We start from the raw sequence: 25814 nt of genomic DNA, 5'->3' as shown, positions 1-25814 counted from the left end.
TTCTCACTTTCTAGAACTCATTCGAACGTTAGACTTTATTTCTTAGCTCTGTTCTGTTCTCTGAACTTTTAAAAGTAGTATCCTGTTCTTTTATGTAATATCTTCTATTTTCTCACTGAGAATATGTGGGCTTTCTCCCCCCCTCCCCCTCCCCCGCCCGCATGATGTTTTCTTCTTCATACTCTTTCTCAGTTTTTCTTTCAGATTCCTTTTTTTGTGCATTCTTGGTTTTTGTCTGTTATAGTTGTCTGAAATGGCACAGACTTTGTCTACTCCTGTTTTAGAGGACTGAAATTACTGATGACGGCTTGTCAACTCCTGTCTTGAGGTAGCGAACCTGGCCACGGGCATCTCAGCCTCCAATGAAGGAGAGCTCTGGGAAAGTTCTGTAGACTTTCACGTAATTCCCTCATTTTTGGTGTGGTGTTTTAAACTTGTTTTCCTGTTTTCAGCTGAATCTGTTTACTCTCTTTCCTTGGTACCTGGGGTCACTGATTCCTGAGCCTTTCTGTAAGTTCTTTCATGTGAGGTGGTTTGTTTCCGGATCCCCTCCACTTTGGGCAGAAGTTCAGCTTCTTTGGTCTGCTGAGTCAGTTGGACATTTTTTTTTCTAGCTTCGAAATGTTGTCATCTCTTCCATTTTCTTAGTTGTGAGTGAATCCCCCCTCCCCCACCAAAAGCCCCATTCCTTTTACTGTTAATTTAGAGGAGCTTCAGGAAGAAGTATAGGGAGGATGTATTTGGTCTGCCGTGTTAAACTGGAGGTCCAGTGAATGTTCAAGCCCTGCCGTTTTAGTCTACTTAGAAGATCACCAAGCAGCAGGTAGCAGAGGTGTATTTCGGAAGAACAGATCATGATGAGACAGTCATTGTCTTTTCCGGGTGGTAGGACAGACCACAGATAGAGAAATCAGTTAGTTTAATGTCCTTTTTATTTTGTCATGTATCTGTCTTAATTCTAAAAGCTTGGTTTTTTTTTTTTTTTCATTTTACTGTTAAGTGTATTAATAACTGGACTTAAGGTATCACCCAGGGGAGTTGGTCCCTGGTTTAGCATCCCAGGTGAATCAACAGGGATACAACCTGCAGCCTGTTGTTTTCAGTATTTTTTGTTAACACATTGATAATAAACTTTTATCTATAATTTCCTTTTATTGCAAACTCTGATTTTGGCTTCAGGATTATACTGACTTCATAAAATAAGTTGGGTAGTGTTTCCTTTCTAGTCTCTGAAAGTTTATATGAAATAAGGGTTATCTAAGTAGATGTCTTTTTGGGAGGGAAGGGAAGACTTTGAACTACACTTTTCCTTTTTACTTATTTATTTTTAAAGCTTATTTATTTTAAGAGCACAAGTTGGGGAGGGGCAGAGAGAGAGAAGAGTTGGACTCTCAAATGACTGAGCTACCCAGGCACCCCAATAATATTTATTATAAAAGTTGACCACTTTCCGTTTTATTTACATAAAGTTAATAGAATTTTCCTAGGGCTTAAAGACTGTAATGTGTTTGTAATTATGTTTTCCTTTACATTTTTGACATTATTTTTGCTTTTTCTCTTTTTTTAAAAAAGTATCAGTGTTGCTACAGAGGTCTTACTAATATTTTCATGGAACTGGCTTTTGGTTTTGCTCAAATGTTTTTGTTTTTTCTACTTCATTGTTTCTGCTCCTATCTCAATTCTTTCTTTCTTTTTCCCTTCTTTGCTGCTTTTCTTTCTTGGGTTTTTATGGTTTTCCCCCTAACTTCTTTTTTTTTTTTTTTTAATTTTTTTTTTTTAACGTTTGTTTATTTTTGAGACCGAGAGAGACAGAGCATGAACAGGGGAGGGGCAGAGAGAGGGAGACACAGAATCGGAAACAGGCTTCAGGCTCTGAGCTGTCAGCACAGAGCCCGACGCGGGGCTCGAACTCACGGACCGTGAGATCATGACCTGAGCCGAAGTCGGCCGCTTAACCGACCGAGCCACCCAGGCGCCCCTCCCCCTAACTTCTTGAGTTGAAGTCCGCTCATTTCATTTGTTTCTTTCTTGATTTGTGGTGAGTGGGCTTTACGTGTGTGCCGCCCCAGGCACCACCTTAGCTGCTGCATGCTGTGATCATGGAGCTCATTTCCATGTAGTTTTCAGATTAGAAGTACAAAGTACTTGTGGATTTGAGTTTTTCTCCCCAAACTTTGTACTTGGAAAAATTTTAAACCTACTAAAAATCGGAAGGAGTGGTCAGTTAATGCCCTCATGTTATTCCCCTAGATTCACCGGTTGTTAATATTTGCCACATTTGTGGGCGTCTGAGCGCCTGTCAGTTGAGCTTCGGACTCTGATTATGGCTTAGGTCTTGATCCCAGGTTCGTGGGATCGAGCCCAGTGTTCAGCCCTGTGCTGAACATGGAGCCTGCTTAAGATTCTCTCTCTTTCTCCCTCTGCCTCTTTCCACTGCTGGAGTGCTCCTTTCTCTAAACAAACAAAAACCACCTGGGGGGGAAAAAACACTTAAAAAAACTAAAAATATTTGCCACATTTGATGTTTTCTCCCCCCCCCCCCCCCCCCCCCCCGCCCTTTATCTCTTTACTGAAATCCTCTTAAAGTAAATTGCAAGCATCATGATACTTCACTTCTAGATATGCTAGCACTGGAACTAGGCAGGACCTTTTTCCTACATGACAGTACTGTTAGTACAGTTAAGAAATTTAATATCTATGCAATAATGCCATCTAACACACAGTACAGAGTCCCTATTCAGAAGTTTCCCAGTAATTAATTATCCTAAGAATGCCCTTCATAGCTGTATGTTTGTGAATATGATGGAGGAACCACTTGTTTTTTTCAAAAAAATTATTCTTTTATTGTTGATTTATAATTTGGCTATCTTTAGGTCCAGAGGAACATGACCTACATAATGTTGGTTTTTGGAATTTCTTGATGATTGCTTTGTGACTTTAGTACATGGCCATTTTTTTATATCAAGTTTGTTAATTTAGTTCAGATCTTCTATGGTCTTATTCATTTTCCCCTTGATACTTCGTTTTATGAAAGAGCTGGTTTGGTTGATTTCTCCTTGAAATCCTCAGTTATGCTTCATATGTGTCAAAGTGATAATAAAAGATACATAGTGACACTTAAGAAAAAAGAATTTCCAAACAAAGGAATAGGAAAGGCCAGTTTCTAAAAGTGGAATGAACAGTTACAGAACACTCCCAAACTCACCATTTTCTCCAGAAAGTTAAAGTACCATTTGTATAAGAAAAAGTTTCTGTTGAGACCTGCTTCTCAGCTTTCTATGCCTTTGGAAGAGTATAAATAAAAACGAATAAAAGGGCACCTGGGTGGCTCAGTTGGTTAAGCGTCTGATTCTTGATTTCAGCCCAGGTCATGATCTCATGGTTCATGATTTCGAGCCCCACATCAGGCTCTGCACTCAGCACAGAGCCTCCTTGGGAATCTGTCTCTTTCTCTCTCTCTGCCCTTCCCCTATTGGCGCTCTCTCAAAATAGAATAAAAATAAACTTTAAAAAAACGAGTATGCATTTTAAGCAAAATCTATCATTTGGACATTTTAAAGATTGATAAGGCCCCCTGAATCGGCTGCCTTTTTTTTTTTTTTAATTTTTTTTTTTTTTACGTTTATTTATTTTTGAGACAGAGAGAGACAGAGCATGAACAGGGGAGGGGCAGAGAGAGAGGGAGACACAGGAAACAGGCTCCAGGCTCTGAGCTGTCAGCACAGAGCCCGACGCGGGGCTCGAACTCACGGACCGTGAGATCATGACCTGAGCCGAAGTCGGCCGCTTAACCGACCGAGCCACCCAGGTGCCCCCTTTTTTTTTAATTTATATCCAAGTTAATTAGCATTGCAACAATGATTTCAGGGGTAGATTCCTTAATGCCCCTTACCCATTTAGCCCATCCCCCCTCCCACAATCCCTCCAGTAACCCTCTGTTTGTTCTCTATATTTAAGAGTCTCTTATGTTTTGGCCCCCTCCCTCTTAAAGTCCTCATATGAGTGAAGTCATATTTGTCTTTCTCTGACTAATTTCGTTTACCATAATACCCTCTAGTTCCATCCACGTAGTTGCAAATGGCAAGATTTCATTCTTTTTGGTTAATAGACTGCATTTGAAAAGGAAGCAGACCTATTTTGCTCTGTAGAGAATTTCTAAGTCACTCCCATAGAGATGGGCCTTCACTAGCTGATATCTTGAGGCCTTGTTAATGCTGTTAGAGTTTGATACAGAGATCTTCTTTATAAGACATTTTCAGGTCATTAGTCATAACTTTGATTTGCTTGATCAATGATTTGTCCTGCTTCCTTAAATTTCTGAAAATATTAACCTTGGTTTTTATTCTGGATCTTGGGGTTGCACATTGATGCCAAAACAGGTGACAACTGCATTAAGCACCTTTCACTTTATATCCCACTCCCCCTGCTTTTTCTTCTCCCTACATGGGGACCCCTGGGATTTCTGGATACAGACCAAGTGAGGTGTGTATGTGAGGGAATCTGCCAGCTGTGTGTGCAGCGTGAGTTTGCTGTGTTGCTGATTCCCACCTGTGACTAGGAACCTTCCTAAAGTGTGTAGTCATCCTAAATGACAGTCACTGGGGATGGGGAACCTCGTCATGATACACCTGAGCTATACCCGCAGTCCAAGGACCTATGGGTATATAGCAAAAGTGAGGCCCACATGGCCATTCCTTTCTGGGAGGTTGTTCTAAACCCAAGGAGATTTGGAGTCTGTTAATCAAATTGCCTTTTATTTTTTTTTTCCATTGTCCTCCTCAGACCTTCGCAGGTTAATGAAAAGTCCTAGGAAATTTCCACCTTTAGCCCTTTGGGTAGTCCTCAGATAGCCCTGATTTCTAAGAAAATGCCTGTGTTTGAAGCTTTGGAACCAATGTAGGATTGGTGAATAGTCTTCCTCAGCATCTTTGTAATCTTCTGAGAAGCATAGGCCTGCTTTGTTTTTGATAAGTCACTTATTTTATAAAAGTATAAGCAAAGCTAACTTCCTGCTGACAATTTGCCATTGCACACAGCTGGGTAAGAAGAATGGAGGAAAAGTGTGGCTCATGTGAACTTTCCCTTTATAATTTGTCATAGACTCTTTGGACTTGTATTTCCTGGGAAACCATTTTAATTTTGTTCCACCGGTGAACATCATCGAAGACAAATGTTCATCAACTGCCTTCTGGGTACAGGCTGAGAACCACCATTCATGGGGTGGGGTGTATACAGGGTATGCTATTCCACTGTTCGGTTATCTTAGCACTTAGACTGTGGACCAGGTTGTACAGTGGCTTCTTGCATATTTGCGGGAGGGAGAGCAAAGAAGTTGAGTCACCAAGTTGGTGACTACCACCGGCCCCAGAACCCGTTTTTCCCTACCAATGTATGCACCTGATATGTGAGGGCGCTGTCATGAGACTTGAGGTGTGGGCCGAGGGGAGCAGCCTCTTGGTGCTCACAGCCAGGTTAGAGAACCTTAGGTCACTGCTAGTATCTGAGTAAGGAGCATCAACTCCGGGGACGCTGCTGCTGTCACTGTCCTCTGAACACCCTAGCGGACATTAAGTAGCACGGGTTCAGAGAAGGAAGGGACCACTGTTAGCTTTGTAGAGACTAGATGGGATGGGCTTACTTATAGGCCAGGGGAGAGGGGCGGGATGTTAGAGATTTGGGAGGAGGTGGGGACACTGGAGAAGGAAGAATGGAGGAGGCAACCAGGTTTATTTGGTCTGAAATGGAGACAGAGCTGTGAAAGTTGGTCAGAGCCAGACTGTGGACCCTACTGAGTCCTAAATTTTAGGCCCAGGTGGTAAAATGTAACATGTAGTTGGGTCTCCTCCTATCCTGAGCTCCTGAGAAATGAGAGTAAATGTCGGCCTGTCATTCAGGACTCTGTAATGTATTAGGCCTAATACATTCATTCATCTAGTGGTTTTTGTATTACATAAAATTGATATTGGTTGGAGTAGCTAGAAGTACTATGTTGGCGGTCCAAGGACATTTATTATTATTATGCCTTATACCATTTGCACAGATGCTTGGTATAGATACCACGTGATACAAGAGGAATGCCTTCCACAGACAAAAATCCAAATGATAAAATAGCCCGTATTTGTTTTCTGGAAATAAAATATTCCAGCCCCCTCTGAGGGTTAGAAAATGCTCGCTTCACTTTCACAGTCTATTTATTGACATGAGGTTCAACTTGGTGTGTCTCTGGGAGGGATCTCCTTAATTCTCGAAGGAGGAGCTGATTTGACACCCAAAGAGATAGTATCTTTAGCCTGTGTCCATCCATACTGGTGCTGGGACGCTGCCTGCAAAGTCTTCCCTGCCGTGTGGAGCTGGGGGACAACAGAACGCTTGAGTGTTTAGCTCCTGAGCAGAAGTGGTGGCGTGTTGGTGCCATGTGCCGGATGCTTTCCTTCCCACCCCAGGTTAGTTTCCAGTAGCGGAGCAGCTCCCAGTGCCGCGGGTGTCCCGGTCCGTGTGTCCTCATTCCCTGTGCTGCGCTGAGCCAGCTGCTCCCGGAGACTGATGAAGTCAAATATTCTTGCCAAGCTGGGGGGGAGAATTACTCTCACTTATTAACAGGGAAAAACAAGTCCTGGTGTTCTTAGATGTTAAATTTGATTCTTGGCAGATTGTTTTTCTTAATCTTTTTGAACAAGGGTTATATTTACGTGGATCTAAAACTATAAAATGGTATGTGATTAAAAGTCTTATTTCCCTGAGCCCCAGCAGTCCATCCCCCACATGCATACATGTGAAACCATGTTTTATTAAGGTCTTCATATCATTCTTATGAATGCAAACAAATAAGGATGTGTAGTTTGGCTTTCCCCTCTTCCACAGACATGGTATATAGGCTTGTCACTGCTCGTTAGAGAGTTTCCCTCCATTGCCTGAGTCTTCCAATAAAGAAACAATAAGTTTAATAAAGGTGCACTGATTAGTTTTATAGATAGTGCTGCTTTGGACTGATGGGGAAAGAGCTCTGCTTGGAATTGATTACCAGAAATAATAGTATAGTTTCTGATGAGGTTCTGTGATGACTCTAATGAACCTGGATGTATAAATGCTACTGTCTCCTAGAAATTGAAATTTTGAAAAAACTCAGAGTGGGTGTTCCTTTGGATTATTGGTAATGAGAACTCTTTCCTGTGTCCTTTTTGCCTGGAGTCATTTTCACTTCCTGTCACTCTTCTTTTTTTTCCTCCAGCATCTCACTCCCCTGCTCCTCTCCTAAGCCTCTTACCATCTCCAAGGGCTATCGCAGTCACTTTCCTCCTGTTTCTGTGAGCAGATACACTCATGAGATGTACTTACTGTGTTGCCACTTGCCACATGGGCTGATGAAATTCTTCAAGTCCTGCTCTCCACTTAGTTCTCTACAGCACACTGTACTGCTATGCTATGCTTGAAGTGTAGTAAGAATATGAGGACAGTTGGACAACTTGGACTTCGTTTCCGTAATAATGTAATTGTGGGTGTTGAAATCCTGGAGCATTAAACAAGTTTTTAAAAGATCCATGTTGGCTTGAATGTTTCCCTTGGAATTCCTTTTTTTTTCCTCCCCTTAACAAGAGACTGAAGTATTAGACCCTCATCTTTGGTCTTTGTCCCCATTTGTTCCAGATCAGATGGTAAAAATTCCTGGGATTCTTTAGGGACTTAAGTACTAAGTTTATAGAGAATGGTGACCAATGTTTGGGATGACAAGATATGATGAGACTAAATTAACTTTCTGTTTTCTGAAATCTGTTTCAGCAACTATACCAGATCCTGACAGACTTTGATATCCGGTTTTATATGTATGAGCTGCTTAAGGTAAGTGACATTCATAATAAGCAGTGGATTTTTTCAGGTGTATCCGTTAAAAGCGAAGTTTTTGGGGGGACAAAGAGATCTCAGACTCTTTCTTGATACTTAGAGAATTTAGTGAAGTGGGAGTTTTCTTGTTGTTTTTTAACTTACACTGAGATCTCTGTTGCAGGATCTTTACATAGAAACTTTCTCAGTGGAACTGAGAAAGATGGCCAAGTCAAGAGATACTAGGGACATTATACCAGAAATCAGAACCTCCTTCATAGCTTTTATTGGCCCTTGGGTTTTCTTTTTGCTGCTTAATTAATACTATTGGTTTTCACTGTATAACAAATCACCCCAAACTTAATGATTTTTTAAAAAATTGTTTATTATTTCTCACAATTCTGTGGGTTAGCTGGATGAGTCTTTTGGTCTGGGTCACCTTGACTAGAGCACATTGGTCCAGGATGGCCTCGTTCACATATCTGGGATGGCAGCTGGAATACCTCAAGGCTTGTCCTCCAGGGGTTTAGTCTAGGCTGCTTCTTCCCATGGTGGTCTCTGGCTTCTTAATAGCATGAGAGGGCAAAGTTTGATGTGTAAGCACTTCTCAGGCTTCTGCTTGTGTAAATGTCTACTAAATGCCCTGTTGGCCAAAGCAAGTCATGGGCCAGGCCTGGGTTCAAAGGGTGGAGAGGTAGACTATTTGATGGGAAGAGCATTGAAGTCACAGTGTGGAGGGAATGCGTACTGGGATGGTAGGCATTTTCGGCCTTCTTTATCTTGCCATCTCTCATAATCCCCTTCCCAACCTACTCTTTGGCCCTGACTAACCTTGACGTGCAAGAAGAGGTGATGGATGGTCCGTCTTTCTAGGAGACTTAGTAATCCCAAGATGGAAATTCTGAAACACTAATGGTTGGTGGAGGAATGTTTTTTTGGTTTGTTTGTTTGTTTTAGTTTTTTTAGTCTAGGTAAACACTTAGGTAAAGAATTCTAAAAAGCTTTGTAAAATGGGATAGACGAATGGTTCCTAAGTTGTTTGGGGTCATGGATCACTAGGAAAACGTATAAAACCTCTCCAAAATGCCTGTATACATATACAGTATTACCTAAAGTCTTATGGGGGTTGTGGGTCTCAATTCAAGACCTCTGAAAGAGATGACTGAGTTACTGGCATTATTGAAGAAAATTGCCAAGATTGAGTTTTGATGGGATTGCGAACAGTTGCTTGAACAAAATCCCAAATTAAGGCGAGGCTTTAGGGAGTGGGACTTTGAAGAACTGGCTGTGGGAAGTGAATGTGTTTTCTTATAAGCACTTGCGCAAACCACTTGTCATTGGTACCAAGGTGGTGGACTTAGGTGGATCACTCTTACAACTGATGGGTCTTTCTTTTATCAGTAAGGTCAGAAACATGTGAGGGTAGAGCTGGGTTTATCACACCTCTCTCCATGTCCTCTCCAGACCAGAACGAAGGCCTTGGTGGGAAGAGGTTTGCAGTGTTGTGGTCTTATGAGCTCTCAGGCTTAGCTCCTTTCCTGGAGGCCCTTTCCAGAGAACCCCATGCATTCACCCTATGAGAGCTATAATCCAAATCTGTCACTTGGTTATTTTGTTTAAGTAAGGGGTTAAGATTTTTGTGGTTTTCACTTAGTGCACACCAAAGGTGAAGATTTATAACCCAGCACAATTGTCCTTAGATCGGGTGAAGACATCCCAGTGGCACAGGTCTTCGCAGGCTGGTCATTCAGGTGGTTCTCTGTGTCTGATGTCCCTAGCAACTAGGCAGTAAGGGCTTGCTTTCTGTTAATGTGGCACACAAGCCCAGATGAAGCTTGAAAAATGTCTTTCATGCTTCATGGTCAGATAATATCAGATTCTAAACTGAAATAACTTCCCCAAGGAATCTAAAAGCATGTCAGTAACTCCACAGGGAGTCTGACCAGTGAAGTTGGCAAAAGAATTAATTCTCTTACTGTACTTGTTCAACTTTTGCTTTCCTCAGATATTTCTCACATCCCAGGTATTATGATCCTAATTAGTTCATTCCTTTGGGTGAAGACCAGGCAAAATAACAGAATCAACACTTGCTAAATTTTCTCTTCCGGTAAAAAAAAAAAAAATGGGGATAGGGTAGGGGAAATATGTAGCTTCTCCCAAAAATGTAGAAGAAACTGAGGCTGAGGGCTATTGAGTCGTTGCTGGGTACACTGTCTGGTCTCCTGATTCGGATCCAGGGAGGTCTGTCCTCAGGAGCCCTGGTTTCATAAAACATTGCCACAAAGCCACTGTGGAATCTTGCTACAACTGTTGTTGTGAAACAAAACAAAGAAAAAAATTAAATTGAAGTAGAAGCACCATAAATGAACAATTCTTAAGTGTGCAGGTTTTTGGATTTCACATAAGTAAAACCTTCACCCAGATATATGTGGTACTATGCTGTCCATTATAGTAGCTGTTGCCCACAGGTAGCTACTTAAATTTTCATTTCAATTTAAAGTTCCTTTGCTTAATCACAGTAGCCACATTTCGTTTATTCAGTAGCCTCATGTGGCTAGTAGCTGCCATATTGGACAGTGCAGATATTTAGAATATTTCTGTCATTGCAGAAAGTTCTGTTGGACAGGGCTGGTCAAGAATATTATGAGTACACCAAAAGGTCTCATGTGTCCCTTCTCTTCAGGATCCCCTCCTCTACCACCAAGTTTAGTTTTGCCTGTTTTAAACCTACGTATAAGAAACATCATACCCTGTGTCTGGGGAAAAGCAAGATTTTCTTGTTCCCAGAATACCAATCCTAGGGATCATTTTCTGACTTACGCATTCTCTCCTATGTAAAAATGCCTGGTCCAGTGGTTCTCAACCAAGTCAATTTGGCGATATGTGGAACCACTTTTGGTTGTCACGGTTTGGAGGAGTGCTACTGGCATCTGGTCGGAAGAGGCCAGGGAGCCTCGTAAACATCCTGCCGTGCACAGGACTGCTCCCCACAACCGGGAATTCCCCGGTCCAACACGTCAGTGGTGCTGAGGTTGAGAAACCCTTATTTTGTCCCGAGGAAAACTACCAAGAGCACTCAGTGCCAAGCACATAGTAGGTACCACAAGATGATGGCTGCAAGTATTGTTACCCAGGGAATAACATTTGAGTGGGCTGCAGTGCTTTTTGAGACCAGCCGAAGTGCCCAATTTGAAATTTATGGAAATAGATACTATGTTAGAAAAGGAGATTTAGAGCAAATTTTTGCATTCTTGAACACCAAAAACAAACTGCCTGAAGAAAAAACGGGCAAAAGATTTGAATCAACATTTGTCCAAAGAAAATAGAGGATGACCAGTAACACCTGAAATGTTCAACTTTGATGACTCATTAAGAAAATACAATTCGAATCCACAATGAGATCCCACTTCAAACCTGTCAGAATGGTCGTAATTACAAAGATGAACCAATGACCAGCATTGGCGAGGATGTGGAGAAAGAAGCCTTCATACGTCATTGATGGGAATGTAGAATGGAGCAGGCATTTTGGAAGACATTTAGGACATTCTTGAAAAGTCTGATGTAAACTAACATACAGCACAGCACATCCACCCCTAGAATCTGCATAAAAGAAATGAAAGCCTATGCCCTCTCAAAGACCTGTGCATGAATGTTCATAATAGCTAACAACTGGAAACAGCTCTGATGTCCATCAACTAGTGCGTCCGCACAGTGGAATACTACTCAGCAAGAAGAAAGTAACGGATGAATCTCAGCAACATGCTGAGCGAAAGAAGATAGACAAAGTGCTGTATGTTGTATTTTTCACTTAATGAACGTCCAGAAAAGACAAATCCATGGTAACAGCAGGTTTGTGGTTAAGGCTGAGGTAGGGGGCAAATGGGAAATGGGATTGATCACAGGCAAGCTAAAGGGAAATTCTTGGGAAGATGGTAAAGACTGGATTATGATGATAGTTGTACAACTCTATAAACGTGCTAAAAAAAAAAAAAAAGTATTGTACACTTAAAAATCTTACCTGCATATCATTCATCTTTTAGGAAGCAATATCCTCCCTTAGAGTAGAAATATAACGTAGTAATATCCTTCCTTAGAGTAAAAATGTAATGTTTTTTTTTTTAATTTTTAAAATGCTGATTATTTATTTTTGAGAGAGAGAATGAGACAGAGCATGAGTGGGGGAGAGCAGACAGAACCCAAAGCAGGCTCCAGGCTCCGAGCAGTCAGCACAGAGCCCAATGCAGGGCTTGAACTCATGAACCATGAGATCATCATCTGAGTCGAAGTCGGACACTTAGCCGACTGAGCCACCCAGGCACCCCCAGAATATAATTCTTAAAGGCCAACTGGCTCAGGGATTGTTTTTAAATTATTTTTTTAATGTTTATTTTTGAGAGAGAGAGAGAGTGCTAGCGAACAAGTGGGGAAGGGGCAGAGAGAGAAGGAGACACAATTTGAAGCAGGCTCCAGGCTCTGAGCTGTTAGCACAGAGCCCGACACGGGGCTTAAACCCACAAACCTTAAGATCATGACCTGAGCAGAAGTCGACGCTTAACCAACTGAGCCACCCAGGCACCCCTCGGGGATTATTTTTGAAGGAAAATACTAATACTAGAATACTTGTTAATCTCAAAAATCCACATGGGGCACTTGTCTAAAACATAAGCCATGTTGAACAATACGTTTAGATACCATTCTTCGTGTCCACAGGGACTCTTGGCATGGCATTTGAACCCCCTATGAGAAGTGACTCTAGTGGGTTTCCCAGATCTGTTTTTAAACCCATTGAACTAGACTAACAGGCTGATGTATGATTTCTGAGTCTAGGTGGCTGGTAAAGTGTTACCAACTACAAGTAGGAGGAGTGTCCAAAGTGTGTCTGTCTCCTTTTTAACATAGCCCCCTTTCCACCAGCTGCCAGCATAGTGGGCAGAGAGCAAGGGATATCTTCTGAGCGTGTTTATTCTCATCTGTTACAGACAGTAAGCTGCACTTTAGGAGATACTCAAGTCAAGCTATCACAAATAAGAATATGCTTGCATTGGGAATTGGTAGACGGTTTGCTTATTTTTCTCTGTGCTTTCTTATCTAATAGGCTCTGGATTACTGCCACAGCAAGGGAATCATGCACAGGGATGTGAAACCTCACAATGTCATGATAGATCATCAACAGAAAAAGGTACCGTTGCAGCCAGGCAGCAACAAGTCTTTCCTCGGAAGGCTTACGGCCGAACAAAATGCTGGCCAGTACTGAGGTGGTACTGGAGACCTATGCTGTTTTCTTTGGCGGGCTTCTGTTACTTCTTAGTCTCCAGGGCTGCTTTCCACTTTGCATAAGTATAGTACACAAGGAAAGTAGACAGCTGAACCTAACTATAGTCCCTTGTTTATTTTGGTCATGGTTTTCTGGAGGACCCTGCAAAGAAACTACAGCTGATGGTTTCTACTTCATTTAATGACCCTCAGACCAATCTGCCTGGCCTCAAAAGTACACTTGGGTCCCTCCTTATTTTGATATTCAATTCTGGTTGTCCCTGATAGATGAGTAAATGAATCAGTTACTTAGATTAATGAGAAGCTGGAGCAGTGCTTTGATCCTGGACTGGGGTTGTATGTCCCCTACCCTTTCCCTTGTGGCTGGAACTTATAATGGAAGCTATTAATGATGGGGGAATGTGTTATACATGGAAGTGCTATGGAGACAGAAAGAAAAGCTTAAGTTTTATTGATCTAAAGAGAATGAGAAGCCCAGGATAATTTAAATTTTCAAAAAGAAAAAGCAAATAGGATTTTGAGTGCTCTGCTCTAGAAATGACCTCTTCCACAGTTGCTGAAAGTGTAATTTTTGCCAGTGCACTTGACGTTTTTTATGTGGCCCACGTAATTGTTAGCCAGTGTGATGGGGCCTTGTTCCAAGGCACAGGAGTCTAGAACTACATGCTTTACATGTTTGATTTCTGTCATGTTTGTAGCTGCGACTGATAGACTGGGGCCTGGCAGAGTTCTACCACCCTGCTCAGGAGTACAATGTCCGTGTAGCCTCGAGGTACTTCAAGGGCCCGGAGCTCCTCGTGGACTATCAGGTAAAACTGTTAGCCAAGCACCTGTGCATTCGGGGTGTATTGCCTTAGTGCTTCTCCCCGTTTGCTGTTTATTTAGCAGTTTGGATATATTGAAAACCCCACCCAAAGTGATAATTTCAAATTTTTCTCAATGACTTTTTTTTTTTTTTTTGCTTCGAATTGTAAAATATGTGCAAAGGTCACCCTGAAGACTAGAAATTCAGATCTGAAAAATGCGTTTGTAACACCCTTCCCTGACAGGCCAACCTTATTTTCCTCAGATGTATGATTACAGCTTGGACATGTGGAGTTTGGGCTGTATGTTAGCAAGCATGATCTTTCGAAAGGAGCCCTTCTTCCATGGACAGGACAACTACGACCAGGTGAGCAAACACTAACTAGCCCCTCCCTGTGTAGGGGCAGAAGCCGAGAAAATGGAGTACTTTGACAGGGGTGATACCCTTGAGCCACTAAATATCGTTGAGTGTCTGCACATAAGTTTTCCTTCAGGGTAAAGAATTTCATGAAATTTTGTCTGTGGTTACCAGGTCCCCAAACATAACAGATAAAGTGACATTATGCCCAACTTCCAGAGTGAGTCTGTGAAGTCACGCACTCCTTGTCTAAATAAAACTAGATTCTAGTCCTTAGGTGATGCCTCTTGTAATCGTCAGCTTCTAGATTATTGTCATAAGTTGTTACCATTTTAAAGGCAGTTTGGAAATTTGCTTTCTGTGAACATCGTGTCCTTGTGTCTGCCTCCTGTCAGCCCCTGGCTCCAGTCTGTATCTGGTGTCTGGAGGTAGAGTGATGTGGAAGTCCCCTAATTCCTTGGGATAGCACCTCACAGGCTTGCAGTGAGCCCGGTGCTCAGTGATTTGGTCAGTTTGTTTTGTGTTTCAGCTTGTTCGCATTGCCAAGGTTCTGGGTACAGATGAGCTGTATGGCTATCTGAAGAAGTATCACATAGACCTAGATCCGCACTTCAACGATATCCTGGGACAGTAAGTAAGAGAGAGGGAGAGAGAAAGAGGGTTTTACCCCATTTCAAAAGTGGGAGTGTTGGCTGAAATCGCTGGCTGATCCTAGCAGAATTGAAACACACTTCTTTATTCCCATGTGTATTTTTTTTAACTTGTTTTTTGAGAGTATTTGGGCAGTGTTTACATGTGTCTTTCGGTTATTGTACTTCTTCAAGAGATAGTCTGTCAATCAGTAAAAAATTGAAGACAAAATCCTGTTACAGAAACCAGCTTTCTGGTACAGCATGTGCTTATTTTAGAAAGCTGTGCTTCTTCTAGGAGTAAGACTGTTACAGTTTTTCTTGTTCGGTGTAATGGATTTTCCACAAGATAGCAAATTTGAAAGCATATTTTCAGGTACAGTGGAATAGTGTTGAAAAGTAAATGTGTTGACAATATTCAAACAGTGGTTTATGGAACCTCTATGTTTCTGAGGCTAGCTCTCTAAATATTTCTGCTGAACAACAAAAATAACTCCCATCACCTCTGTGCCTCACCAAAATTGACTAAAAGCCTAAGGCATAAAAAGTGATCTAGAAAGGTGCCACAAACTAAATCAGATGTAGAAGTTAGAGCTAATTTTATTTATCAGTCATAGAGCACAGTTTTTATTTTAGGATGCTGCGAGTGTATTTGTGCGGGGGTGGGGCAGGTACCAGCGAGAAGGAGGTTTCACAAGCTTGGAATCAGTGCATTATTCTAAGATTTTGTTGGCTTTAGCCCTAATGCATCAGGATCCTTGTTGAATTTAATCTCAGAATACTATTGCTTCCCTTTTTTCTCAGACATTCACGGAAACGCTGGGAAAACTTTATCCATAGTGAGAACAGACATCTCGTCAGCCCCGAGGCCCTAGATCTTCTGGACAAACTTCTGCGATACGACCATCAGCAGAGACTGACTGCCAAAGAGGCCATGGAGCACCCGTACTTCTGTGAGTCTCCAGGGACTGTTTTCAGGGGCATAACTTACTAAAGGAAAAATACTTCTCTTCATCTTTGAGATCAGTCAAGAGAATTCTAGGTATTTGTATTGAATCGTCCTTAGAATTTGGCCTCATTAGTTCTAGACCGTTGAGACAACTTTGCAGTTGCTCTGCAGAGGGGTTGCTTGTTCACTGCCTTAGCTCCCTCGAGTCCAGGAGGGACCATTCCCTGTGGCCCTGAGCTTATAGATCACAAGTATCTAAAATTTGTTTTCAAGTGTATATATTTGTATGGAAACCTAACCAAAGGTATTCTTCTCTTCAAAAACCAAGTAGTTAGTTAAAAGTGATAAGGTGACTGTAGTGTATTTTCAAAGAAGGAAATGAGTTAAATAAACAAAAGGAATTTGAGGAAAGGAAAGCAGGTATGGAAGGACTGCACTAAAATCTCACCTGCATTAAAGAATTTTTAGGTCTCGCTTCAAAGTGTGTATGTATTCAGTGCATGTGGTTGCTTATCGTCTGCATGCATACAGGCCTCCCCACCCCCCACTGATAAAGATGTCTCCAACAAACTTTCCCCTTAATTGTTGGCAACGTGAGATGATTTAGTCCAGGCACAGGGGAGACTGGGGATGAAGGTTACAGGACCCGTCTCTGTTCACTCTCTGAATTGAGAAGAAAACCTTCAGCCTGTCTGTTGCTTGGCCAGTATGCTGTCTTCCCTCCCTCCTCCCCTCCTCCCCCTAAGATTAAACAAATCTTACCTGAAGAAAATAAATCTTGAACCTCTTGGCCTGTAAGCATTAGTAGACAGCAAATTGGAAAGGTTTTACCCTTTGGTCTTCTAGACCTCAGACAAGTGCAACTCAGATGTCCTCTTTCCAGTTTCTGGCACAGGAAGCCGTTTTTACCCTTTGAGTTAAATTGAACTAAGAATTCCAGTGTTTTATAGTAAGTAATTTGTGATTTATTTGCTTTTCTGAATACACATCTTTTGTAAGAAAAAAAAAATGTTTCAAATGACTGTTGCTTAAAATTGATAGGTCTTCTAATGGCTCTTTCATTCTCCCTTTGCTCCAGAGTACTCATTAGCACACATGATTTGAAGAAATTGGGGGTTGGATATGACAGTATTCAGGGAAAAGAACACATAAGAAAATAAGTAGTAATTTTGAACAGTGGGAAGTTAGTGAGTCTGGGCCTCTGTTTTCCATGGGCCTCAGAGATTGAACTTGCCTTCTGAGGGAAGTGTTAAGAGTTGACTCTAAGAGCAAATTCCCCTGATTATTTTTCAGTGTCTGATTTTTCTATAACCTTAGATCTGTAATTTGTTTTTATTTTTTAATTTTTGAAAAAGTTTATTAGTGCAGGGAGAGGGAGAGGGAGAGAGAGAATCCTAAGCAGGCTCCACACTGTCAGTGCAGAGCCCAATATGGGGCTCAGACTCACGAAACTGAGCTCATGACGTGAGCCGAAACCAAGAGTCAGACGCTTAACCATCTGAGCCACCCAGGCGCCCCTAGTTCTGTGATTTCCGTTGCCCTTCTGACTCTGTCTTCCCTGTCATTCTGTCTATCTCACCGTGGAAGGGTTTTGTCATGATGGTGTCTTCCACACCTACCGGCCCTGATTCAGCTGACTTCTGTCCCGTTTCCTTGCAGACCCCGTGGTGAAGGAGCAGTCCCAACCTTGTGCAGACAACGCTGTGCTTTCCAGTGGCCTCACGGCAGCCCGGTGAAGTCTGGAAGGCGACGGGTAATGCGGCATTGATGCTTGCCAATAAAATCAACCAACCAAACACAAATCTTGAAGGAAACTACAATGTGATAAAAAGAAGTTCTAGTCATTCCTTCTAAATGCAAAGAAGAGTAAAGACCTAAATGTCAAAAAGAAAGAAAGAAATTCCCCAGTACTAGTTACTACAGGGAGCCGCCATTCTGGCAGTGTGACGATGCACATAGTTCAGGATCTGAGGGAACACTCCCTTTGGAATGCATGGGAGATGAGAGACTCGGAGTTGTTGTGCATTTGCGTTTATTTAACAGGAGACCGCTGTTGAATTAACCTGTTCAGTCAACAAGCTCTGAATATCTGACTTCCTATCTATTCCACTGTGGTCTGGGTTTCCTTTGGTGAGATTCAGGCTCAAGTTTTAGCAAAATGTCAGCAGTCTATACTGACACACCAGCCTCATTTACGAAAAGGAGATATTAAAACAGTGACAGTATTTTTTTTTTTAAGCTCTTTTACAAATTCATGTTTTATGTATTTTTTTATGACATGAGCTCTCTAGGAAATGTACCTCATCCCTGCAGTTTTCTTCTAAGTGTATTCATTTGGGAGCAAACTGCAGTCACTCTCACAAGGGTCCCCTTTGCTGTCAGAAGGCATCACTTTAAACCTTGTGACGCTGTGTCCAGGGCCGTCTGTCTCCTCAAAAGTTCGATGCAAAGTGCATAACTTGGAGCTCACTGTAACCTTTGTTGATTTGCCTAACCATAAAACCTTGTTGCTGTTTTTCTGTGTAGCCTTTTTTTTCCTTTTGCAGCCTTGTAAGGAAAGCCTCACCATTTCCAGCACATACATCCGTGTGTGTGTGTGTGTGTGTGTGTGTGTGCGTGCGTGCGCCTATTTTAACACACCTCTCTGAAAGAGACTTTTTGGTCACAACCATAGTGAAAGCTGGAAAGTCAGTCTTCAGGCAGGCTGGGGAGGGAGAGAAACATCCTATTAGAATGTATTTAGGAAAGACCTGCTGGGTCAGAAAAATGTATTCTCCCCAACCCCCCTTTTTGCCTCGTTTTATCCTCATGAGAAACAGTTTCCCTCTGTAATCAGGGTAACCTGCGTTTTTAAGCTCTGAGAGGTACCACGTGAATGTGATGGCAAAGCTGAGTCTTTCTCACTTGCAGGGACAGGTTGTGTGCAAGGCCAGCCCACTCCCAGGGATGAGCAGAGCATCATGCGAGGGGCTTGGTGAGGATTTGGAGCACATAGAGCAAGTGTCAACGCTTGGGACCCATGGCACTAGCCTTCATGTTAGCAAAGGAAGCTAGATTCTGCTTTAAAAAGTAAAAAATGTAGGGCTGATGTCATTTTGGGGACTTGTCACCAGTATGCTTTGCAGGCAGTCCCCCCTCACCCCAGCTACAGAGCCATGCCACAGCTGTGGGAACTTGACAGCTAGGCCAGAGCTGGAGGTGTCTACCCACATCATACTTTAGGATTTCTTTATTAACTATTTAATAATGCCATACGTTTTTATAAGGTTAGATTGATTGTTTGAAAACCTCTGTTTACATTCCATATTCCAATAAAATCATATTGGTATTGGTAGCAGGTCCTATTTCTACATGTAGATTCTGTTTTTGTTGTTTGGTCGGTGGGGATTTGAAATGCAAATAAAACTCTTACTAGAGTTGAGCTCACGGATTACAACTTAAAAGTAAGACCCCAAAGCCAGGAAATGCATTCAGTTAAGGTTCTCATGCCGATACTACCTGTCTGTGTTGCACATTCTGTATATTGACGAGTCCATTTGTTCAGCCTGAAAAGCCAAGCCAAGACATGAGCTCTCAGCTGGACCTGTATTGGCACATCAGGCAGCAGAAGCCTTCTGATGTGCCCCTCTAGGCAGCACTGTTGGTGATTATCAGGGAGATGTGCCACTGTGTCTTTTTTGCGCCCCCTACTTCTCTCCCCTTTTCGTCACCCATTCTCTCCCCTTCCACTTTTTTTTTTTTTTAAGTTGTCTGTCTGGACCAGGCAGGGAGAGCATACTGGAGAGTCTTGGTGAAGTAGCAACTCCATTTTTTCCGTTGGGTTCCCCAGAGGCATTGAAAGCATCTGGAGGAGTACAGTCAGGTGATGTGCTCCAGCCTCTCTCCGTTGATGATTTAGTAGATGCAAACACAATAACTTGCCTGTCTTGTGGCTCTGACACAGGAATCGTTCTTCCTTTTCGTGTATGCTTTACTTTTCCACCACCTATGCTCTTCACTTCTCTTCATGCCTTAGCATCGCTGAGTTTCAAATGCCTGCCCCTTTCTGAGTCTGGTCTTGACACTTAGCTGGCTGGCTGACTGTAGGTGGTTCTTTCCCAAACTGAAGTGAGTCCAGTCCAGACGTTTTCTCTTCTTTCCCATCTCCATAGCCATTCTGTGTCCCGATGTACCTAGCTCCTTCAAGATTTCAGAATGCTTACCTGGGTTAGGAGATGGTCATGGAGAGTTCAGGGTGTGGGGGGCAGGGAAGGGGAGAGAGGGGGCGGGGAGAGAGAGAGAGTGTGTGTGTGAGTCTGTTCTTCTATTTAGACTAAGCCAAGGTAGATTTGCCCACCCACTATCCTTTTTGATCAGCATGTTATTTCTTAAATTCATCTCAGTAATTTTTATTAGGCATTTTTTTTGCTTTGTTACCTTATAACAGGTTAAAAGTGCCTATGATAAGGACTTAGTTATTTCCTAAAGAAAAGCAAAAAATGTGGGGAACAGGGTAGTGTTACACTATCATCTCAGGTACTGCCTGTGTTCGACAACATAGGCCTGGTATGGTGAGAACAGAAAGTTCCTATGCCAAATACAGATTGGTCTGATTGACCGCAAGTGAGCATAAGCGCGAGGCTTTGCTTCAGCTGACGAGTCCCATGGCGAGAGCAGAACTGATGGAACGCCAAGTGATATTTTCATCTGCAGTTTGCTTGCTGTTCACTCTCCCCTGGATCGTATCAGCTGCCTGCTCTTGTCCTGTCCCTGTGGGAGGTGACTGGGTGGGAGAAGCCAAGTGGACAGTGCAGACAAGCGTTCTTGGGTCTTCTCACCAATTAGAGCAGTGCCAGTGGTGGCTCTTGGAGGCGCCTAAACACCGGCTGCTGCACCAGGCCTGACAGACATTCTCTAGCGCATCATTGCTCACAGGGCTCAAAGCTAGTGTGTTCCCTTGCAGAGAAGGAAGGGACTCCGACTGCTTGGATGGAGGAGACAGAAGAGCTTGTAATCCTGAGGGGGCTCAGCAAGGAGGTGGTTAAAGGAAAGGGAACCAGTAAGAAAAACAGTCAAGGGGTAGGTCTTGAGGAGGGAACATGACTTCTTCAGAGAGTCAGGCGTACCACCTTCATGACGTGGAATGCGCCCTGAGATGGGCACTGCCCCCTGGAGTGGTTCCAGCGCCGCTGAAAGGTGGCGCCCTCAGACAGCTGCTGAGTCCCCGAGAGAGCTGGCGGCCGTGGTCTCGGTCCGCACCTACTCAGGGAAATGACTTAGGTTCTCCCAGGTGCTGCATTGAGGATGGAAGCAAAACTATTTGGGAACACAAGCAGCAATTGGAAGAATTTTTATATATGCATTGAAGTGGTTCTAAGCCCACTTAGCAGTTTCCCTTAATGCCAGTTCAGACTGAGCGATTTGTTTAGAAACCTGTGTTCCTGCATGGGCACTCGCAGGAAAAAGCAAACTTCCCTCCTGCAGATAATAGGGGTAAGCTGGAGTTAAGTTCATTGAAATAGAAACCCTTCTAAAAGCAAAAGCAGGGTGCACAGGAGCACACGAGGAGCCAGAGGTTTTCAGTGAGCTTAATAAGTCTAAGGTGGCATAACATCCTGCTTCTAAAAATTAACCCCAGGGTGGGAATGGGGGAGGGGAGGTGGCAGTGAAACATCTGGCAGAGAAAACCAGTAATAACAAACACTTTTGAGCTCTATGGATGTGTTCATGGAAACGACGACAAGCAGGTGTTGTGGAGGCTGGGGAAAGTGATGTGATGGGTTATACAGCTGATGCCATGAGTACTTTTGTGTAGAGACTCAACAATGTGCTACAAATGTGATACTTAATCCTGAACTGCATGTATTGGGGATTGTTTGAAAAAAAAAAAAAACTTTCGTTGAATCAATAAATTAACAGTTTTGCACTTGCTGGCTTTTCTTGCTGTAAATGGTGACTAAGAGGTTGGGACAGAAATCTGGACACCCTGTGGAAAGCTTGGATAAATCTTCAAGAACCGTGGAGCCAACTATTTCCTTCTGTTTGCAGAACAGCAACACTGCCTGGGTTGTGATCCCTTCCAAATGATCACTTCAGACACACTTGGCCACCTCTTTGTATCACTGGATGACTGATGTCTGATTGATGTGCTGCTGCCCTTAGAGGAAAGACAAGTGTCATGTGAAACCTTGTTTTCAAAAATAAAAATGTTGATAACCACCAGATTCCCAAGCGGGAGACAAGCCACTGCTATGAGGCCCTTAAACTTGTATTTCCTGTCTCTTGGGGGAGAGGAGGGGTGCACCTTGAACTGGAAAGATGTGTGTATGGGGGTTGCAGTTCATCACCACCTTCGTGTGGAGCTTTCCTTTATCAAGAGAGGTGGGACTAGAGTGGTGTCATGTGGGGCTTGTGCTGTTTCTTGGTACTTGCTCCAGAATCCCTCTCCTAGGCACCTACTTCTGGGATTGGCCCATTTTATTGCACAACTTTAACCTTTGTGGCTGAGTGTTCTGCGTTTATGAAAACCTCTCCCCGCGCCCATTCCTTGCACCAAGAGCGGGCACACGCTATTGTGTGTCTGCATTTGGCAGATGGTGGTGTCTTTAATTAGTGTGCTTCTCACTGATGGAACCCTCAGTGGCGCTGGACGCTTGGAAATCAGTTGCTGAAGTGCTTAAAGGCAAATAGTCCTTTCTTTCTTGAACCTCATGCACCATGCGGCCTTTCTCAAGAAAGGCCTTTCTTCCTTTACCCAGAGGAAGTTTTCATGAAGCTATATTTCTGTGACAGCTTCCCAGGGGCACAGTCCTTTTCTCTCGTAGTGCCGATCTGTGAGACATTGCTTCTAGAATTCTGCTGCTGGCATATCACCACCCACTTCACTGTGCTGGACATGGAAGGGAAAATGGGGTTTTTAGGCCATGCCTCACAGCTGCTCCCAGGGGAGAGTTAAAAATATTTGAGCTCCCTTTTTGCTCTTTGTTTATTAGTGGACTGGGCACTTTCCTGGTATAAATACAGTCCTCTGATTATTAGTCCCAAGACATCCTCGGTAAACGGGGTCAAGGCTGATGGGGACCCAGCGTTGGACTGTTGAGCCTGTCACTCAGCTTGCTCAGAACAGTCAAGAGGCCTCGGTGCTCCTAAATCTGCACTCTGAACCCAAGAGGCAGGGAGGAGACTCGGGCACACATGCTGTGTCCGGAGCTTTCCCCTCTTCCTCCCAGGAGCCTGCACCCGAAACCGCCTCTGCTAGTGGTGATCACGAGAGGAAGGAAGAGGGTATTACTCGAAACCCGAGACTGTAGAGTTAGTTCTTACCAGGTTTTCCACACAGTGGCGTGGGAGAGTCAAGCTTGCACACTGTTCCCAGCACTCTTCGAGAGAAGGAAGCCACAGGCAAGTGGAGGCCTGTCCTCACTCCGGGTCAGATTGATTAATGTCGTCTTTCCCCTCCTCCCATCTCTTTCCCCAGGTCTGTTGCGGTTCCTCCCACTTTTCCATAAGCAGAACAAGAACCAAATCAAACGTCTTAACGTGTGTAGAGCGCGATCACGTTCCGTGAGCAGACACAAAATGGTGGCAGGTTTGGCGAGCACGAACCAGACCAACCGAAGGGCAGCCCGCCACCGTATTTCAAACCTCACTTCTGAATGTAAAAGGTTCACACGCCTTTGGCTTCCTGTTGACTTCCTCCTGACCCAGAAAGCATGGGAAATGTGAAGGGTATGCAAAATGGTTGTTGGTTACTGTTGCTCTCCCGTGCCCCTTGACTCGGCCTGTGGCCACCTGTTTTTCCAGCAGACCACGTTAACTAGCCAACCACAGACTCCACAGTGGGGAACGGGGGCAATATATGGCATGACGGGCAGTTACATATTATAATTTTAAAAGTATATATTATTGAATAAAAGGTTTTAAAAGAAACGTATGGAGAGTTTTCAGTGTGGAAGGGGCCATTAACCAAGACCCGTGGCCACAGAGGACTGAGTGAAAAAGAAGAGCAGGTTCTAGCCAGAGGAAAAGAGGGGGAGTCCCAGAGGTGAGGAGGGCCGTTTTTAAGGACACTGTTGACCAGGGATGAGAAGTTGAACAGGTATGGTGAACTAATCCTGGGAATGGGGCAAACCACAGGTGACTCTAGTAGCCTGGGTGAGCCAGGAAAGCCATGTTTTGCCTTGACCCTTCCTTCTAATCCAATGACTAGGCGGTAAACATCCTTTCTAGTGACCTCCAGAAGATGCCTTAGCCCCTTCTTTGCTTTCCTTTTGCTGGTGTCTCCATAGTTCATTCCACTTCCCCATTTTGCCCCTCTTCCCCATGGTCCCTTCTGAAAAAGCATCTTAGCTTGGAGGCTGGTAGAGTCTGCTGTCCTCCAGCAGGCAAGGGTCAGGGGTCTCAGGGCCAGATCCGAGGGCTGCTTCTGGTGGCATTTGGAAGCTCCCGCGAGCTGGAGGAAAAGCGGCCCACTCCGCTGTGAGAGAGGGTGCAGTGGAAGCACCAGTTGTATTTGTTGAGTGAAAACAAAGGAAACCTGCTTTACACATGAGCCTTCCCTGGCTCCCTCAGGCCTGCCCTCTGAGGATAGCTGTGCCATGGGGAGGTGAAGGCAGCCATAACTGGGTGGCCGGCCAGCTTGGCCTCTGGCTGTGGCCTGCGTCCTCCCACAGCCTGTAGAGAGCAGGAGCAACGGGCAAACCCCGATACCCAGGCGGCTCAGGGGTGCCCACTATTCACACAAGCCACTTGTTCCCACAACATTCCTTCTTCTGTCTTTGCTGCTTGTCCTGCACAGGTGACTGTGGGAACGCAGGTGTGGACACTCACAGTTTCTGAAGCAATTGTGGGGGGAAAGCAAAGAGGCCCCTCAGGGTCACCACGGCGTCACAGTGGCCCCTGGAGCAGCTTCTGTCGTATCCAAGCAGTTCCACAGGTGTGGGAGCCCGAGACAGTGCCTGCCCCCCCCCGGCCCCCGGACACCAGCGAGGAGGGCCCGCAGGCCCACCGCCAGCAGACTTTGTAAGGCCGACAGGACATCGAGTGGATGGACTTGGGACTTTTCCAGCACCATCACTGGCTTGGTCTTCTCAAGCAGGCACTCTCATGCCGCGGCCCTTTTGACTCGAGGCTCTGCAGATTTCTCTTGGTCTCCCAGGTCTCTGGGACAGCATCTCAATACCTCATTATAACGAGCACGTCCCCAAAGCTCCTGAGGACACGGTGCTTTGTGTGCACATGTTTATCTACATAGCACGTTACCTCCGTGGTGACCCACTGGCATTTGAGGGCCTTCCCAGACCAGAAGGGGCTCTTCGGAGTAGATACAGTTGATTGACTTGGGAATTCTTAGATGCCACGCAGAACTCAAATGTTAGCTCCCCATTTTTCTTCCCAGGGTGCTCTCTAACTTCCCAGTGGGAAAGTCTTGTTTTCTGGAAACCCCTCAAGCATATCAGATGTTTCTTTTTTGTGGATGATTACTGTTGGGCGGAAGAGAGGTTGTAGAATGAAGGGAAAGGAGGAATTTTTGCTTAGGCTTTTTTGACCTTGAGAGAAGGGGACAAGGGACCTGCTTACCCAAAAACAGTCTATAAAGCTCATACACAAAGTGCTTGGCAATGCACAACATCAGTTCACATCTTTCAATGGCCCTGCTTATATTTGGATTGTTTAAAGTAACATTTATTTATTCTGATTACCAAAGTAATATATGCTCATGGTAAGAAATTCTGAAAGCCTCCCCTTACCACATGCCGCGCGCCCACACACACACACTCTACTCTTTCCTCCCTTGGAGGTAACCATAGTTAATTTTGGCATATATCTTGTAATTTACTAACATTTAAAAATCAACGATTTTTATTTTTACAGAAATGTAATCAAACCACACATTCTCTCTTTTTTGCAACTTGTGCTTTCGCTTAGTTGTGACAGTTTTACTGTTAGCATGTATAGACCTACCTCACCCCTTTTTGTGGCTGCATGGGGTTCCATTGTGTGA

General features: G+C 43.8%; 1 protein-coding gene across 4 annotated transcripts in view; it reads left to right on the top strand.

Annotated features, from left to right (window-relative positions):
- Nucleotides 1–25814, top strand: part of CSNK2A2 (casein kinase 2 alpha 2) — a 40721-nt gene extending 14907 nt beyond the window's left edge. For 2 of the 4 annotated variants that reach the window (XM_042970741.1, XM_042970738.1), the window contains 8 exons: nucleotides 7777–7836; nucleotides 12914–12997; nucleotides 13791–13901; nucleotides 14162–14263; nucleotides 14784–14884; nucleotides 15688–15836; nucleotides 17492–17585; nucleotides 23289–25814. In XM_042970741.1, coding sequence (XP_042826675.1) covers nucleotides 7777–7836; nucleotides 12914–12997; nucleotides 13791–13901; nucleotides 14162–14263; nucleotides 14784–14884; nucleotides 15688–15836; nucleotides 17492–17568 — 684 coding nt within the window. In that variant the 3' untranslated portion in view covers nucleotides 17569–17585; nucleotides 23289–25814. Of the gene's footprint in view, nucleotides 1–7776; nucleotides 7837–12913; nucleotides 12998–13790; nucleotides 13902–14161; nucleotides 14264–14783; nucleotides 14885–15687; nucleotides 15837–17491; nucleotides 18348–18742; nucleotides 21738–23288 lie in introns of those variants that run through there. The other 2 variants (XM_042970740.1, XM_042970739.1) reach the window with 2 other exon arrangements.

This window comes from Panthera tigris, chromosome E2, assembly GCF_018350195.1.
Source record: "Panthera tigris isolate Pti1 chromosome E2, P.tigris_Pti1_mat1.1, whole genome shotgun sequence".
Lineage (NCBI taxonomy): Eukaryota > Metazoa > Chordata > Mammalia > Carnivora > Felidae > Panthera > Panthera tigris.
This window is presented reverse-complemented; position numbering and strand designations above follow the sequence as displayed.